The sequence below is a fragment of the Electrona antarctica genome (genome assembly GCF_951216825.1).
Source record: "Electrona antarctica genome assembly, chromosome: 1".
Taxonomy (NCBI): Eukaryota; Metazoa; Chordata; class Actinopteri; order Myctophiformes; family Myctophidae; genus Electrona; species Electrona antarctica.
Genome location: NC_136806.1, coordinates 2,756,536 through 2,776,535, shown reverse-complemented (window position 1 = coordinate 2,776,535; position 20,000 = coordinate 2,756,536). Strand labels below are relative to the sequence as shown.

Here is a 20,000-nt window from a genome sequence, read left to right as displayed (position 1 = left end):
GGGTCTGTGACTCTGAGAGTGTACAAATGGAACCAAATGGACCCTTATGAGTCTGTGACTCTGAGAGTGTAACACATGGACCCTTATGGGTCTGTGACCCTGAGAGTGTACAAATGGAACCAAATGGACCCTTATGGGTCTGTAACTCTGAGAGTGTAACACATGGAACCAAATGGACTTGTTGAATTTTACAATATAAATTGGGGGTCCCAGAGATAGAAATGCCATTAAATGGGGGTCCGTAGACTAATGCATGTCAAACTGGGGGTCCTTGAAATGAAACGGGTTGAGAATCACTGCTAGAGCCGTGAAGATCTTCTCTCATGGGGGTCCCTGGCATATGTTTTCCAAACGGGGGTCCGCGGGGGTCATTAGTGTCAATGTGGGGGTCCTTGAACCAGAACTAGAAGGGTTTATGGACTGAGGTCTTCTTCTGGGAGTTTGGTGAGAACGTCCACTCCGTCAGCGGTGATGACCACAGTGTGCTCGAACTGGGCTGACCTGCAGACAGACAGACAGACAGACAGACAGACAGGCAGGCAGGCAGGCAGGCAGGCAGACAGACAGACAGACAGACAGACAGACAGACAGACAGACAGACAGACAGACAGACAAGTATTAAGTAGCATTACTACTCAATCGATCATAAGCTAACTCCCGAATTGTACCATCACACCTGTATATTACCGTATATTAACTGTATATTACCGTATATTAACTGTATATTACCGTATATTAACTGTATATTACCGTATATTAACTGTATATTACGTATATTAACTGTATATTACCGTATATTAACTGTATATTACCGTATATTAACTGTATATTACCGTATATTAACTGTATATTACCGTATATTAACTGTATATTACCGTATATTAACTGTATATTACCGTATATTAACTGTATATTACCGTATATTAACTGTATATTACCGTATATTAACTGTATATTACGTATATTAACTGTATATTACCGTATATTAACTGTATATTACCGTATATTAACTGTATATTACCGTATATTAACTGTATATTACCGTATATTAACTGTATATTACCGTATATTAACTGTATATTACCGTATATTAACTGTATATTACCGTATATTAACTGTATATTACCGTATATTAACTGTATATTACCGTATATTAACTGTATATTACCGTATATTAACTGTATATTACCGTATATTAACTGTATATTACCGTATATTAACTGTATATTACCGTATATTAACTGTATATTACCGTATATTAACTGTATATTACCGTATATTAACTGTATATTACCGTATATTAACTGTATATTACCGTATATTAACTGTATATTACCGTATATTAACTGTATATTACCGTATATTAACTGTATATTACCGTATATTAACTGTATATTACCGTATATTAACTGTATATTACCGTATATTAACTGTATATTACCGTATATTAACTGTATATTACCGTATATTAACTGTATATTACCGTATATTAACTGTATATTACCGTATATTAACTGTATATTACCGTATATTAACTGTATATTACCGTATATTAACTGTATTGCTGCTAAACTTGAGGTTTACGGGCAAATCTAGTGCCCATAATTGCCGTTAACTCCTCTTTTCACGCAGTGTGAGACGGAGGACGGAGGCCGTCGAGTAAAAAGCAGTATTTTAAAGTCCACTCTAAAGGAGTTTGGCAGCCAGTGGAGGGGGGGGGGGGGGGGGGGGGGGCAGGATGGGCTATGGGGGGCCAGGATGGGCTATGGGGGGGCAGTGGAGGGGGGGCAGGATGGGCTATGGGGGACCAGGATGGGCTATGGGGGGCCAGGATGGGCTATGGGGGCCAGTGGAGGGGGGCCAGGATGGGCTATGGGGGGCCAGGATGGGCTATGGGGGGCCAGTATGGGCTATGGGGGCCCAGGATGGGCTATGGGGGGACAGTATGGGCTATGGGGGCCCAGGATGGGCTATGGGGGGCCAGGATGGGCTATGGGGGGCCAGTGGAGGGGGGCCAGGATGGGCTATGGGGGGCCAGTGGAGGGGGGCCAGGATGGGTGTGACGTGGTCAAACTTTCTTGCCCCCGTCAGGAGGCGGGCTGCTGCGTTCTTCTGGACCAATAGACACCGCGGTCCAAACCGGTGAAGACACCGCGGTCCAAACCGGTGAAGACACCGCGGTCCAAACCGGTGAAGACACCGCGGTCCAAACCGGTGAAGACACCGCGGTCCAAACCGGTGAAGACACCGCGGTCCAAACCGGTGAAGACACCGCGGTCCAAACCGGTGAAGACACCGCGGTCCATTTGTCACTCAGATCAAACCGGTGAAGACACCGCGGTCCAAACCGGTGAAGACACCGCGGTCCATTTGTCACTCAGATCAAACCGGTGAAGACACCGCGGTCCAAACCGGTGAAGACACCGCGGTCCAAACCGGTGAAGACACCGCGGTCCAAACCGGTGAAGACACCGCGGTCCATTTGTCACTCAGATCATTGTTTATTTTAATAACTAAGTCAAATTAAGCTCTAATCAAGCCCAAAATATCGCATTTTACGCATCGAGACCGCACGCGTGCGTGATCGACCGCGTTTAGGTAGATTACATCGGCCGTTAGCCAAACAAGCTAAAAGTTGCTACATTTTGTTATATTAAGCTCCCGATTACACGATTACGTCAATTACGTCAGTGGCCATACGGGATTTATTGATTCATTACGTCAGTGGCCATACGGGATTTATTGATTCATTACGTCAGTGGCCATACGGGATTTATTGATTCATTACGTCAATTACGTCAGTGGCCATACGGGATTTATTGATTCATTACGTCAGTGGCCATACGGGATTTATTGATTCATTACGTCAATTACGTCAGTGGCCATACGGGATTTATTGATTCATTACGTCAATTACGTCAGTGGCCATACGGGATTTATTGATTAATTACGTCAATTACGTCAGTGGCCATACGGGATTTATTGATTCATTACGTCAATTACGTCAGTGGCCATACGGGATTTATTGATTAATTACGTCAATTACGTCAGTGGCCATACGGGATTTATTGATTCATTACGTCAATTACGTCAGTGGCCATACGGGATTTATTGATTAATTACGTCAATTACGTCAGTGGCCATAAGGGATTTATTGATTCATTACGTCAGTGGCCATACGGGATTTATTGATTCATTACGTCAATTACGTCAGTGGCCATAAGGGATTTATTGATTCATTACGTCAATTACGTCAGTGTCCATAAGGGATTTATTGATTCATTACGTCAATTACGTCAGTGGCCATACGGGATTTATTGATTCATTACGTCAATTACGTCAGTGGCCATACGGGATTTATTGATTCATTACGTCAATTACGTCAGTGGCCATACGGGATTTATTGATTAATTACGTCAATTACGTCAGTGGCCATACGGGATTTATTGATTCATTACGTCAGTGGCCATAAGGGATTTATTGATTCATTACGTCAATTACGTCAGTGGCCATACAGGATTTATTGATTCATTACGTCAATTACGTCAGTGGCCATAAGGGATTTATTGATTAATTACGTCAATTACGTCAGTGGCCATAAGGGATTTATTGATTCATTACGTCAATTACGTCAGTGGCCATAAGGGATTTATTGATTCATTACGTCAATTACGTCAGTGGCCATAAGGGATTTATTGATTCATTACGTCAATTACGTCAGTGGCCATAAGGGGGGTTTAATAAGTACCTTTTATGGTCTGTAGACACCGCGGTCCATTTGTCACTCAGGATCCTGAACTCTGGACTTCCTTCCATCAGAATGGGCTCTGGGGGTCACATTTATACCATTTATTAATCATACACCATTAACCCATTATAGGCGGGAGCCCCTTTTTGTAACCCTACCCTTGTGGACGGGAACCCCTTTTGTGGTTCTGTACAGCAGGGGTTCTCAACGTTCTTGGCCGGGGACCCCCGAAAATGCTTTGGCAGTGTCTCGGGACCCCCGCCCCGCCCCCTCCCGACCCCCAATATAAATTGACTGCTACAATAACCTTAATAATAGAGACAATAAACCATAAATAAATACTGAAACCAGATATAATCATTAAGCAAAGTTAATGCATGCACTTTGTGTACTATGTCATCTCTTAATTTTCATTTTCCAGCCATTCAGTTGCAAAAAAAAAGTTTTTTTAATATATAATTTGGGGACCCCCAAAATAATTTGGCGACCCCCCGAGGGGTCGCGACCCATGGGTTGAGAACCCCTGCTGTACAGTATGTACAGTACTCAAAAATTACAAAATCATTGCTGCTGCTATTAGCCGGGGAGCTGAGAGGACCTGTGATGTCATGACATACTTTTTATTTTATTTTGTTCTATTCACTTGGTCATTAAGGTCCACAGAATGAGCGGTCTGCTCTGGTCATAAGGGCCACAGAATGAGAGGTCTGCTCTGGACATTAAGGTCCACAGAATGAGAGGTCTGCTCTGGGCATTAAGGTCCACAGAATGAGAGGTCTGCTCTGGGCATTAAGGTCCACAGAATGAGAGGTCTGCTCTGGTCATTAAGGTCCACAGAATGAGAGGTCTGCTCTGGGCATTAAGGTCCACATAATGAGGTCTGCTCTGGTCATTAAGGTCCACAGAATGAGAGGTCTGCTCTGGGCATTAAGGTCCACATAATGAGGTCTGCTCTGGTCATTAAGGTCCACAGAATGAGAGGTCTGCTCTGGTCATTAAGGTCCACAGAATGAGAGGTCTGCTCTGGTCATTAAGGTCCACAGAATGAGAGGTCTGCTCTGGGCATTAAGGTCCACATAATGAGGTTTGCTCTGGTCATTAAGGTCCACAGAATGAGAGGTCTGCTCTGGGCATTAATGTCCACATAATGAGGTCTGCTCTGGTCATTAAGGTCCACAGAATGAGAGGTCTGCTCTGGTCATTAAGGTCCACAGAATGAGAGGTCTGCTCTGGTCATTAAGGTCCACATAATGAGAGGTCTGCTCTGGTCATTAAGGTCCACAGAATGAGAGGCCTGCTCTGGTCATTAAGGTCCACAGAATGAGAGGCCTGCTCTGGTCATTAAGGTCCACAGAATGAGAGGTCTGCTCTGGTCATTAAGGTCCACAGAATGAGAGGTCTGCTCTGGTCATTAAGGTCCACAGAATGAGAGGTCTGCTCTGGGCATTAAGGTCCACAGAATGAGAGGTCTGCTCTGGTCATTAAGGTCCACAGAATGAGAGGTCTGCTCTGGTCATTAAGGTCCACAGAATGAGAGGTCTGCTCTGGGCATTAAGGTCCACAGAATGAGAGGTCTGCTCTGGGCATTAAGGTCCACAGAATGAGAGGTCTGCTCTGGTCATTAAGGTCCACAGAATGAGAGGTCTGCTCTGGGCATTAAGGTCCACAGAATGAGAGGTCTGCTCTGGGCATTAAGGTCCACAGAATGAGAGGTCTGCTCTGGTCACTAAGGTCCACAGAATGAGAGGTCTGCTCTGGTCATTAAGGTCCACAGAATGAGAGGCCTGCTCTGGGCATTAAGGTCCACAGAATGAGGTCTGCTCTGGGCATTAAGGTCCACAGAATGAGAGGTCTGCTCTGGTCATAAGGGTCCACAGAATGAGAGGCCTGCTCTGGTCATTAAGGTCCACAGAATGAGAGGCCTGCTCTGGGCATTAAGGTCCACAGAATGAGAGGCCTGCTCTGGGCATTAAGGTCTACAGAATGAGAGGTCTGCTCTGGGCATTAAGGTCCACAGAATGAGAGGTCTGCTCTGGGCATTAAGGTCCACAGAATGAGAGGTCTGCTCTGGTCATTAAGGTGAATGAGAGGTCTGCTCTGGTCATTAAGGTCCACATAATGAGAGGTCTGCTCTGGTCATTAAGGTCCACAGAATGAGAGGTCTGCTCTGGTCATTAAGGTCCACAGAATGAGAGGCCTGCTCTGGGCATTAAGGTCCACAGAATGAGAGGTCTGCTCTGGTCATTAAGGTCCACAGAATGAGAGGTCTGCTCTGGTCATTAAGGTCTACAGAATGAGAGGTCTGCTCTGGTCATTAAGGTCCACAGAATGAGAGGTCTGCTCTGGTCATTAAGGTCCACAGAATGAGAGGTCTGCTCTGGGCATTAAGGTCCACAGAATGAGAGGTCTGCTCTGGTCATTAAGGTCCACAGAATGAGAGGTCTGCTCTGGTCATTAAGGTCCACAGAATGAGAGGTCTGCTCTGGTCATTAAGGTCCACAGAATGAGAGGTCTGCTCTGGTCATTAAGGTCCACAGAATGAGAGGCCTGCTCTGGTCATTAAGGTGAATGAGAGGTCTGCTCTGGTCATTAAGGTCCACAGAATGAGAGGTCTGCTCTGGTCATTAAGGTCCACAGAATGAGAGGTCTGCTCTGGACATTAAGGTCCACAGAATGAGAGGTCTGCTCTGGGCATTAAGGTCCACAGAATGAGAGGTCTGCTCTGGTCATTAAGGTCCACAGAATGAGAGGCCTGCTCTGGTCATTAAGGTCCACAGAATGAGAGGTCTGCTCTGGACATTAAGGTCCACAGAATGAGAGGTCTGCTCTGGGCATTAAGGTCCACAGAATGAGAGGCCTGCTCTGGTCATTAAGGTGAATGAGAGGTCTGCTCTGGTCATTAAGGTCCACAGAATGAGAGGTCTGCTCTGGTCATTAAGGTCCACAGAATGAGAGGTCTGCTCTGGACATTAAGGTCCACAGAATGAGAGGTCTGCTCTGGGCATTAAGGTCCACAGAATGAGAGGCCTGCTCTGGTCATTAAGGTGAATGAGAGGTCTGCTCTGGTCATTAAGGTCCACAGAATGAGAGGTCTGCTCTGGTCATTAAGGTCCACAGAATGAGAGGTCTGCTCTGGTCATTAAGGTCCACAGAATGAGAGGTCCACTCGGTGGCGCGCTATGAGCTTGTAGATCTGCTATTTTTCAATAGCTAAAGTATATAAACATAATGCTTAGTTAAAACACCAAAACGGGTTCCTGCCCTGAATGGGTTAAGTAGCATGCAACGTATCAAACCAGTAGGTGAACTAGTAGGTGGGTTTTCAACCTGCGGCGAAATATGGGCAGTGACTCTGCTGTCCTAACATCAGTGGGAAGTTCATTGGTGGAATGAACTTCCCACTGATGTTAGGACAGCAGAGTCACTGCCCATATTTCGCCGCAGGTTGAAAACCCACCTCTTCAGGAAACACTACCCTTCCTCTCTGCCTGACCTACTTGTTGTTAACTAGTTGTACGAACGCTTGTTTTCTATTGTTGTATTGTTTATTGGATCTTGTTTAGTCGATACACTTAATTGTTTTAGCTCATGCTCATTTGATTTAGCTATTTTGTCTCATCTGTTTAAGGAAATAGGTAGCTGATATATTGCACTTTTACCTTAGCGCTAGGTATACTCTTGGTTGCTTGTTTTTGCAGAAAATGCACTAAAGACTTCTGGTGATTAGTAGTTTTTGTTTCCTACCTATGTTGAATACACTTATTGTAAGTCGCTTTGGATAAAAGCGTCTGCTAAATGACTGTAATGTAATGTAATGTAATGAATCAATATAAAGTTTAACCCCAAAACAATTGATACACAAGGTTTTTCAATGGATTCTGGTAGTATTGGGCATGCTAAATAACATACTAAAAGTCTACCAAAATCTACTCTCCAGAAAGCCGTCATTTTCAAGATTGCGTCCCAGACAGAGTTTAAAATGGCCATATATCAAATGGGAAAACATTTTCAAAGTATTTTTCAACTTATTCTAGTACGTCTGGACATGCTTAAGAACATACTACACATTTAGGAAAATATACCTTTGGGAAAGGCGTCATTTCCAAGATTATAAAGCTTATAAACAGCTATACTGTATATCTCAATTGAAAATAAATATACAAAAGGTTTTTCACTTGATTCTTGTACCTGTAGACATGCTTATGAAAATACACCTTCCGGAAAGGCTTCATTTTCAAGATGCCGTTCAAAATGGAAGCCGGCACCGCTATACTGTATATCTCAATAGAAAAGATTGATACAAAGGATTTTTCACTTGATTCTGGTAGTATTGGCCATGCTAAACAAGTAAGACGCGCGAACGCGGGAAGCGAACGCAGCTCGTAAATTGCAAAAACAACAATTAGAATAAATTACGTAATTTTGTAAGGTTTTTTTTAAGTTCTCTTTTTTTGTGTTTAAGGTTTTTTTTAAGTTTTTCTTTCCTTTTAAAGTTTTTCCTTTTTACGTTTTTTTTTTTAAGTTAAGTTTTTTTGTAAGTTAAGTTTTTTTTAAGTTAAGTTTTGTGTGTGTGTGTGTGCGTGCGTGAGTGTGTGTGTTTTTCTTTCCTTAAAGTTTTTCCTTTTTAAGTTAAGTTTTTTTTAAGTTAAGTTTTGTGTGTGTGTGTGTGTGTGTGTGTGTGTGTGTGTGTGTGTGTGTGTGTGTGTGTGTGTGTGTGTGTGTGTGTGTGTGTGTGTGTGTGCGTGCGTGCGTGAGTGTGTGTGGGTGCGTGCATGTGTGTGTGTTTTTGTGTGTGATACAGCTGCGCCCTCTGGTGGTGGGCGGGTGGTGTTACAGCGGGACAGACACACACACACACAGACATGATCTGCTGGGTCTCATAGTAAATGCTCACTGCGTTCGCAATCACTGCGTTCGCAATCACTGCGTTCGCAATAACATACTAAAAGTCTACCAAAATCTACCTTCAGGAAAGGCTTCATTTACAAGATGGATTGAGATATAGCAATCTAAGCTCCCGGACACCGTTTTGGACACAATCTTGAAAGTTAAGCCTTTCCCAAAGGTATATTTTCCTAGATTGTTGTTATGTTCATAAGCATGTCCACAGGTACCAGAATCAAGTGACAAATCATTAATATAAATATATTCTATTGAGATATACAGTATAGCCAATTTAAGCTTGGCTGGCTGCCACGGCTGCCATGTTGGACGCCATCTTGAAAATGAAGCCTTTCCTGAAGGTAGATTTTGGTAGACTTTTAGTATGTTGTTTAGCATGGCCAATACTACCAGAATCAAGTGAAAAATATTTTGTATTAATTGTAATTGTATTAACAAAAGTAATTTGTATCAATTCTTTCTATTGAGATATACAGTATAGCGGTGCCGGCTTCCATTTTGAACGGCATCTTGAAAATGAAGCCTTCCGGAAGGTGTATTTTCCTAAATCTTTTGTATGTTCATAAGCATGTCTACAGGTACAAGAATCAAGTGAAAAACCTTTTGTATATTTCTTTTCAATTGAGATATACAGTATAGCTGTTTATAAGCTTTATAAGCCTGCCATTTTTAACGTCATCTTGGAAATGACGCCTTTCCCAAAGGTATATTTTCCTAAATTTGTAGTATGTTCTTAAGCATGTTCTTAAGCAATACTTTGAAAATGTTTTCCCATTTGATATATGGCCATTTTAAATTCTGTCTGGGACGCAATCTTGAAAATGACGGCTTTCTGGAGAGTAGATTTTGGTAGACTTTTAGTATGTTATTTAGCATGCCCAATACTACCAGAATCCATTGAAAAACCTTGTGTATCAATTTTTGTTGGGGTTAAGGGATATTTCTTCCTAAATTGACTCACCTATAGGGGGTTTTCATGATTCTGAATCCATTCCAAGCATTGGTTTTGCATGACTAATGCTTGGAATGGATTGGATACAGATTATTGGCATTGCAAAACGATACGATACGGTACGATACGATACGGTACGGTACGGTACGGTGCGGTGCGGTGCGGTACGGTGCGGTACGGTGCGGTACGGTGCGGTGCGGTACGGTGCGGTACGGTACGGTACGGTGCGGTGCGGTGCGGTGCGGTACGGTGCGGTACGGTACGGTACGATACGATACATACACGTCAATGTTGCTGTTTTCATTTCGATATTCTTCCATTCTTGAAAATTTTAAATCCATTTTCCGATGCAGTTACTGTATCGTTACAGCCCTATGTATGATGAATGATGCATAATGGTGAGCGCCCCTCACTTCACACAGGTGTGATTTTTATAGCGTAAACAGCAGATGTTGTAGATTTCTCACCTATAGTGAAGGCCATGCCTTCTTCCATGATCAGATCGTTTTCATTGGCTGAGAAGAAAAACACATCCATGATCAGATCGTTTTCATTGGCTGAGAAGAAAAACACATCCATGATCAGATCGTTTTCATTGGCTGAGAAGAAAAACACATCCATGATCAGATCGTTTTCATTGGCTGAGAAGAAAAACACATCCATGATCAGATCGTTTTCATTGGCTGAGAAGAAAAACACATCCATGATCAGATCGTTTTCATTGGCTGAGAAGAAAAACACATCCATGATCAGATCGTTTTCATTGGCTGAGAGCAAAAAGATAACTGTAAATAAAGAATACATAAATAAAGTAATGAACTCAAAGTGAAATAATAAAGAGAAGCAAGGCCTGGGCCATGGCTCAGCGGTCCATCCTGGGCCATGGCTCAGCGGTCCATCCTGGGCCATGGCTCAGCGGTCCATCCTGGGCCGTGGCTCAGCGGTCCATCCTGGGCCATGGCTCAGCGGTCCATCCTGGGCCGTGGCTCAGCGGTCCATCCTGGGCCATGGCTCAGCGGTCCATCCTGGGCCATGGCTCAGCGGTCCATCCTGGGCCGTGGCTCAGCGGTCCATCCTGGGCCATGGCTCAGCGGTCCATCCTGGGCCGTGGCTCAGCGGTCCATCCTGGGCCGTGGCTCAGCGGTCCATCCTGGGCCGTGGCTCAGCGGTCCATCCTGGGCCGTGGCTCAGCGGTCCATCCTGGGCCATGGCTCAGCGGTCCATCCTGGGCCGTGGCTCAGCGGTCCATCCTGGGCCATGGCTCAGCGGTCCATCCTGGGCCGTGGCTCAGCGGTCCATCCTGGGCCGTGGCTCAGCGGTCCATCCTGGGCCGTGGCTCAGCGGTCCAGGTCTGGGCCATGGCTCAGCGGTCCATCCTGGGCCGTGGCTCAGCGGTCCATCCTGGGCCATGGCTCAGCGGTCCATCCTGGGCCATGGCTCAGCGGTCCATCCTGGGCCGTGGCTCAGCGGTCCATCTTGGGCCGTGGCTCAGCGGTCCATCCTGGGCCGTGGCTCAGCGGTCCATCCTGGGCCATGGCTCAGGACCTCACCGTGGTGCCAGATCTAATATATATCAGATCTCTAGAACCTCACCGTGGTGCCAGATCTAATATATATCAGATCTCTAGAACCTCACCGTGGTGCCAGATCTAATATATATCAGATCTCTAGAACCTCACCATGGTGCCATATCTCATATCAGATCTGTAGTAATAGTAGATCTCTAGAACCTCACCGTAGTGCCAGATCTCATATATCAGATCTCTAGAACCTCACCGTGGTGCCAGATCTAATATATCAGATCTCTGGAACCTCACCATGGTGCCAGATCTCATATATCAGATCTCTAGAACCTCACCATGGTGCCAGATCTCATATATCAGATCTCTAGAACCTCACCATGGTGCCATATCTCATATCAGATCTGTAGTAATAGTAGATCTCTAGAACCTCACCGTGGTGCCAGATCTCAGGGTGTCCGTGGAAGTAGGAGCCGATTCCATGTCCGATAAAATATGGACACACCTGGAACCCACTGTCCTGAGCGACCTGGCTGGAATATAAAAACACACATATATATAAATATATATACACATATATATATATACACATATATACACCTAGAACACACTAACTGTAGAAAAGGAGTGGGTCTGTAGTTCTGACTGCGATGGGAAGTCCGTTCCATAGTTTAGATTGGGAGTGAGTCTGTAGTTTTGACTGCGATGGGAAGTCCGTTCCATAGTTTAGATTGGGAGTGAGTCTGTAGTTCTGACTGCGATGGGAAGTCCGTTCCATAGTTTAGATTGGGAGTGAGTCTGTAGTTCTGACTGCGATGGGAAGTTCGTTTCATAGTTTAGATTGGGAGTGAGTCTGTAGTTCTGACTGCAATGGGAAGTTCATTCAATAGTTTAGATTGGGAGTGAGTCTGTAGTTCTGACTGCGATGGGAAGTCCGTTCCATAGTTTAGATTGGGAGTGAGTCTGTAGTTCTGACTGCGATGGGAAGTCCGTTCCATAGTTTAGATTGGGAGTGAGTCTGTAGTTCTGACTGCGATGGGAAGTTCGTTCCATAGTTTAGATTGGGAGTGAGTCTGTAGTTCTGACTGCGATGGGAAGTCCGTTCCATAGTTTAGATTGGGAGTGAGTCTGTAGTTCTGACTGCGATGGGAAGTCCGTTCCATAGTTTAGATTGGGAGTGAGTCTGTAGTTCTGACTGTGATGGGAAGTCCGTTCCATAGTTTAGATTGGGAGTGAGTCTGTAGTTCTGACTGTAATGGGAAGTTCATTCCATAGTTTAGATTGGTAGTGAGTCTGTAGTTCTGACTGCAATGGGAAGTTCATTCCATAGTTTAGATTGGGAGTGAGTCTGTAGTTCTGACTGCAATGGGAAGTTCATTCCATAGTTTAGATTGGGAGTGAGTCTGTAGTTCTGACTGCAATGGGAAGTTCATTCCATAGTTTAGATTGGGAGTGAGTCTGTAGTTCTGACTGCAATGGGAACTTCATTCCATAGTTTAGATTGGGAGTGAGTCTGTAGTTCTGACTGTAATGGGAAGTTCATTCCATAGTTTAGATTGGGAGTGAGTCTGTAGTTCTGACTGCAATGGGAAGTTCATTCCATAGTTTAGATTGGGAGTGAGTCTGTAGTTCTGACTGCAATGGGAAGTTCATTCCATAGTTTAGATTGGGAGTGAGTCTGTAGTTCTGACTGCAATGGGAAGTCCATTCCATAGTTTAGATTGGGAGTGAGTCTGTAGTTCTGACTGCAATGGGAAGTCCATTCCATAGTTTAGATTGGGAGTGAGTCTGTAGTTCTGACTGCGATGGGAAGTCCGTTCCATAGTTTAGATTGGGAGTGAGTCTGTAGTTCTGACTGCGATGGGAAGTCCGTTCCATAGTTTAGATTGGGAGTGAGTCTGTAGTTCTGACTGCGATGGGAAGTCCGTTCCATAGTTTAGATTGGGAGTGAGTCTGTAGTTCTGACTGCGATGGGAAGTTCGTTCCATAGTTTAGATTGGGAGTGAGTCTGTAGTTCTGACTGCGATGGGAAGTCCGTTCCATAGTTTAGATTGGGAGTGAGTCTGTAGTTCTGACTGCGATGGGAAGTCCGTTCCATAGTTTAGATTGGGAGTGAGTCTGTAGTTCTGACTGCGATGGGAAGTCCGTTCCATAGTTTAGATTGGGAGTGAGTCTGTAGTTCTGACTGTAATGGGAAGTTCATTCCATAGTTTAGATTGGTAGTGAGTCTGTAGTTCTGACTGCAATGGGAAGTTCATTCCATAGTTTAGATTGGGAGTGAGTCTGTAGTTCTGACTGCAATGGGAAGTTCATTCCATAGTTTAGATTGGGAGTGAGTCTGTAGTTCTGACTGCAATGGGAACTTCATTCCATAGTTTAGATTGGGAGTGAGTCTGTAGTTCTGACTGCAATGGGAACTTCATTCCATAGTTTAGATTGGGAGTGAGTCTGTAGTTCTGACTGTAATGGGAAGTTCATTCCATAGTTTAGATTGGGAGTGAGTCTGTAGTTCTGACTGCAATGGGAAGTTCATTCCATAGTTTAGATTGGGAGTGAGTCTGTAGTTCTGACTGCAATGGGAAGTTCATTCCATAGTTTAGATTGGGAGTGAGTCTGTAGTTCTGACTGCAATGGGAAGTCCATTCCATAGTTTAGATTGGGAGTGAGTCTGTAGTTCTGACTGCAATGGGAAGTTCATTCCATAGTTTAGATTGGGAGTGAGTCTGTAGTTCTGACTGCAATGGGAAGTTCATTCCATAGTTTAGATTGGGAGTGAGTCTGTAGTTCTGACTGTAATGGGAAGTTCATTCCATAGTTTAGATTGGGAGTGAGTCTGTAGTTCTGAATGCAATGGGAAGTTCATTCCATAGTTTAGATTGGGAGTGAGTCTGTAGTTCTGACTGCAATGGGAAGTTCATTCCATAGTTTAGATTGGGAGTGAGTCTGTAGTTCTGACTGCAATGGGAAGTTCATTCCATCGTTTAGATTGGGAGTGAGTCTGTAGTTCTGACTGCAATGGGAAGTTCATTCCATAGTTTAGATTGGGAGTGAGTCTGTAGTTCTGACTGCAATGGGAAGTTCATTCCATAGTTTAGATTAAGAGAGTCTCCCAACATGAGTTACTATAATCAGTGTTGGACGTCTAGACGTCTTTGAAGTGTTGGGTTTGAAAAGACGTCGAATTAGATGTCTATGGCAGTCAATGCAATAAATAACATGAAATCAATCTCAAATCAAGTGTGTGCGTACCTCACAGTGTTTCCTATCAGTGTGTGTGTGTGTGTGCGTACCTCACAGTGTTTCCTATCAGTGTGTGTGTTTGTGCGTACCTCACAGTGTTTCCTATCAGTGTGTGTGTGTTTGTGCGTACCTCACAGTGTTTCCTATCAGTGTGTGTGTGTGTGTGTGCGTACCTCACAGTGTTTCCTATCAGTGTGTGTGTGTGCGTACCTCACAGTGTTTCCTATCAGTGTGTGTGTGTGTGCGTACCTCACAGTGTTTCCTATCAGTGTGTGTGTGCGTACCTCACAGTGTTTCCTATCAGTGTGTGTGTGTGTGTGCGTACCTCACAGTGTTTCCTATCAGTGTGTGTGTGTGTGTGTGCGTACCACAGTGTTTCCTATCAGTGTGTGTGTGTGTGTGCGTACCTCACAGTGTTTCCTATCAGTGTGTGTGTGTGTGCGTACCTCACAGTGTTTCCTATCAGTGTGTGTGTGTGCGTACCTCACAGTGTTTCCTATCAGTGTGTGTGTGTGTGTGCGTACCTCACAGTGTTTCCTATCAGTGTGTGTGTGCGTACCTCACAGTGTTTCCTATCAGTGTGTGTGTGTGTGTGCGTACCTCAGTGTTTCCTATCAGTGTGTGTGTGTGTGTGCGTACCTCACAGTGTTTCCTATCAGTGTGTGTGTGTGTGTGTGAGTGCGTACCTCAGTGTTTCCTATCAGTGTGTGTGTGTGTGTGTGAGTACCTCACAGTGTTTCCTATCAGTGTGTGTGTGTGCGTACCTCACAGTGTTTCCTATCAGTGTGTGTGTGTGTGTGTGTGTGTGTGCGTGCACGTACCTCACAGTGTTTCCTATCAGTGTGTGTATGTGTGTGTGTGTGTGTGTGTGTGTGTGTGTGTGTGTGTGTGTGTGTGTGTGCGTGTGCGTGCACGTACCTCACAGTGTTTCCTATCACACACACTTCCGCTCCAGGCCTGCAGGCGGCGATGGCTTCGTCTCGACAGCGCCGGGCCGCCTCCACCAGGCTCCGCCCAGCCTCGTCCACCCGGCCAATCAGGAAGGTTTCTGACGTGTCGCCGTGGTAACCCTCCAGGTAGACCTATGGGACAGCACGAGGTGGCATCATAGGCCACGCCTCCATTAGTCCACTAGGCCTATGGGACGGTGTTGATTTCGTCGACTAAAACTAAGACGAAAAATGTTGGTCGACCACCTTTTTCCACTGACGAAAACTACATGGAAACTAAATGAAAACTAAGCTATGGTGACTAAAACTAAGACTAAATATACAGACAATTTTGTCAACGAATAAAAACTAGACTAAAATGTTAGGAAGGGACTAGTGGACAAGAGATCCAGTATAAGTCATTTTACACTTGGTTGCATGCTGAAAATAGCAGATCTACAAGCTCACAATCAACTGTAGATTTAGTCGACTAAAATCTTATGATATTTAGTCGACTAAAACTAGACTTAACACTAAAACATTCCAGGTGACTAAAACTAAATGAAAACTATTCAAGAAACTATGACTTAAACTAAAATCTAATCTCTTAATGTTTTGATGAATTGAACAAGGTGGACCCTCTTGTAAACAAGTGTAATGCTTAATTGGGTCGTCCACTCACAGTTAACAGTCTTTGTATTGAGTTGTGCTTGAAATGTACTGTAATTCTGCAAACTGTTAATAAATGAATCAATCAATGAATCAATCAATCAATCAAAACCACTGCACTAGTCGACTAGGGACAGCAACCATGAGGCCGATATTTGCTCACAGCGCGCCACTCGGTGGCGCGCTGTGAGCTTGTAAATCTGCTATTTTTCAATAGCTAAATTTAAAACACCAAAAGGGGTTCCTGCCCAAAATGGGTTAATTTACTTGCACATTACTCGTACACATTTTATCCATCACGCACATCGGTACACACTCTGTATCCCTATAGTCATGTGACCAACACTCTGTATCCCTATAGTCATGTGACCAACACTCTGTATCCCTATAGTCATGTGACCAACACTCTGTATCCCTATAGTCATGTGACCACACTCTGTATCCCTATAGTCATGTGACCAACACTCTGTATCCCTATAGTCATGTGACCAACACTCTGTATCCCTATAGTCATGTGACCAACACTCTGTATCCCTATAGTCATGTGACCAACACTCTGTATCCCTATAGTCATGTGACCACACTCTGTATCCCTATAGTCATGTGACCAACACTCTGTATCCCTATAAACATGTGACCACACTCTGTATCCCTATAGTCATGTGACCAACACTCTGTATCCCTATAGTCATGTGACCACACTCTGTATCCCTATAGTCATGTGACCACACTCTGTATCCCTATAGTCATGTGACCAACACTCTGTATCCCTATAGTCATGTGACCACACTCTGTATCCCTATAGTCATGTGACCACACTCTGTATCCCTATAGTCATGTGACCACACTCTGTATCCCTATAGTCATGTGACCACACTCTGTATCCCTATAGTCATGTGACCACACTCTGTATCCCTATAGTCATGTGACCACACTCTGTATCCCTATAGTCATGTGACCACACTCTGTATCCCTATAGTCATGTGACCACACTCTGTATCCCTATAGTCATGTGACCACACTCTGTATCCCTATAGTCATGTGACCAACACTCTGTATCCCTATAGTCATGTGACCACACTCTGTATCCCTATAGTCATGTGACCACACTCTGTATCCCTATAGTCATGTGACCACACTCTGTATCCCTATAGTCATGTGACCACACTCTGTATCCCTATAGTCATGTGACCACACTCTGTATCCCTATAGTCATGTGACCACACTCTGTATCCCTATAGTCATGTGACCACACTCTGTATCCCTATAGTCATGTGACCACACTCTGTATCCCTATAGTCATGTGACCACACTCTGTATCCCTATAGTCATGTGACCACACTCTGTATCCCTATAGTCATGTGACCAACACTCTGTATCCCTATAGTCATGTGACCACACTCTGTATCCCTATAGTCATGTGACCAACACTCTGTATCCCTATAGTCATGTGACCACACTCTGTATCCCTATAGTCATGTGACCAACACTCTGTATCCCTATAGTCATGTGACCACACTCTGTATCCCTATAGTCATGTGACCACACTCTGTATCCCTATAGTCATGTGACCAACACTCTGTATCCCTATAGTCATGTGACCACACTCTGTATCCCTATAGTCATGTGACCACACTCTGTATCCCTATAGTCATGTGACCACACTCTGTATCCCTATAGTCATGTGACCACACTCTGTATCCCTATAGTCATGTGACCACACTCTGTATCCCTATAGTCATGTGACCACACTCTGTATCCCTATAGTCATGTGACCACACTCTGTATCCCTATAGTCATGTGACCACACTCTGTATCCCTATAGTCATGTGACCACACTCTGTATCCCTATAGTCATGTGACCACACTCTGTATCCCTATAGTCATGTGACCACACTCTGTATCCCTATAGTCATGTGACCACACTCTGTATCCCTATAGTCATGTGACCACACTCTGTATCCCTATAGTCATGTGACCACACTCTGTATCCCTATAGTCATGTGACCACACTCTGTATCCCTATAGTCATGTGACCACACTCTGTATCCCTATAGTCATGTGACCACACTCTGTATCCCTATAGTCATGTGACCACACTCTGTATCCCTATAGTCATGTGACCACACTCTGTATCCCTATAGTCATGTGACCACACTCTGTATCCCTATAGTCATGTGACCACACTCTGTATCCCTATAGTCATGTGACCAACACTCTGTATCCCTATAGTCATGTGACCACACTCTGTATCCCTATAGTCATGTGACCACACTCTGTATCCCTATAGTCATGTGACCAACACTCTGTATCCCTATAGTCATGTGACCACACTCTGTATCCCTATAGTCATGTGACCAACACTCTGTATCCCTATAGTCATGTGACCAACACTCTGTATCCCTATAGTCATGTGACCACACTCTGTATCCCTATAGTCATGTGACCACACTCTGTATCCTATAGTCATGTGACCACACTCTGTATCCCTATAGTCATGTGACCACACTCTGTATCCCTATAGTCATGTGACCACACTCTGTATCCCTATAGTCATGTGACCACACTCTGTATCCCTATAGTCATGTGACCACACTCTGTATCCCTATAGTCATGTGACCACACTCTGTATCCCTATAGTCATGTGACCACACTCTGTATCCCTATAGTCATGTGACCACACTCTGTATCCCTATAGTCATGTGACCACACTCTGTATCCCTATAGTCATGTGACCACACTCTGTATCCCTATAGTCATGTGACCACACTCTGTATCCCTATAGTCATGTGACCACACTCTGTATCCCTATAGTCATGTGACCACACTCTGTATCCCTATAGTCATGTGACCACACTCTGTATCCCTATAGTCATGTGACCAACACTCTGTATCCCTATAGTCATGTGACCACACTCTGTATCCCTATAGTCATGTGACCACACTCTGTATCCCTATAGTCATGTGACCACACTCTGTATCCCTATAGTCATGTGACCACACTCTGTATCCCTATAGTCATGTGACCAACACTCTGTATCCCTATAGTCATGTGACCACACTCTGTATCCCTATAGTCATGTGACCAACACTCTGTATCCCTATAGTCATGTGACCACACTCTGTATCCCTATAGTCATGTGACCAACACTCTGTATCCCTATAGTCATGTGACCAACACTCTGTATCCCTATAGTCATGTGACCACACTCTGTATCCCTATAGTCATGTGACCAACACTCTGTATCCCTATAGTCATGTGACCACACTCTGTATCCCTATAGTCATGTGACCAACACTCTGTATCCCTATAGTCATGTGACCACACTCTGTATCCCTATAGTCATGTGACCACACTCTGTATCCCTATAGTCATGTGACCACACTCTGTATCCTATAGTCATGTGACCACACTCTGTATCCCTATAGTCATGTGACCACACTCTGTATCCCTATAGTCATGTGACCACACTCTGTATCCTATAGTCATGTGACCAACACTCTGTATCCCTATAGTCATGTGACCACACTCTGTATCCCTATAGTCATGTGACCAACACTCTGTATCCCTATAGTCATGTGACCACACTCTGTATCTCTATAGTCATGTGACCAACACTCTGTATCTCTATAGTCATGTGACCACACTCTGTATCCCTATAGTCATGTGACCACACTCTGTATCCCTATAGTCATGTGACCACACTCTGTATCCCTATAGTCATGTGACCACACTCTGTATCCCTATAGTCATGTGACCACACTCTGTATCCCTATAGTCATGTGACCAACACTCTGTATCCCTATAGTCATGTGACCACACTCTGTATCCCTATAGTCATGTGACCAACACTCTGTATCCCTATAGTCATGTGACCACACTCTGTATCTCTATAGTCATGTGACCAACACTCTGTATCTCTATAGTCATGTGACCAACACTCTGTATCCCTATAGTCATGTGACCAACACTCTGTATCCCTATAGTCATGTGACCACACTCTGTATCTCTATAGTCATGTGACCAACACTCTGTATCC

At 44.3% G+C, this 20,000-nt stretch overlaps 1 protein-coding gene across 1 annotated transcript in view; it reads right to left on the bottom strand.

Annotated features, from left to right (window-relative positions):
• Positions 1-206: 206 nt before the first annotated feature.
• Positions 207-20,000, bottom strand: part of metap1d (methionyl aminopeptidase type 1D (mitochondrial)) — a gene marked incomplete at its 5' end in the record, with an annotated part of 21,877 nt that continues 2,083 nt past the window's right edge. The window contains 5 exons of the mRNA XM_079507153.1: positions 207-501; positions 3,749-3,827; positions 10,070-10,117; positions 11,558-11,655; positions 15,281-15,444. Coding sequence (XP_079363279.1) covers positions 414-501; positions 3,749-3,827; positions 10,070-10,117; positions 11,558-11,655; positions 15,281-15,444 — 477 coding nt within the window. The 3' untranslated portion in view covers positions 207-413. The remainder of the gene's footprint in view (positions 502-3,748; positions 3,828-10,069; positions 10,118-11,557; positions 11,656-15,280; positions 15,445-20,000) is intronic.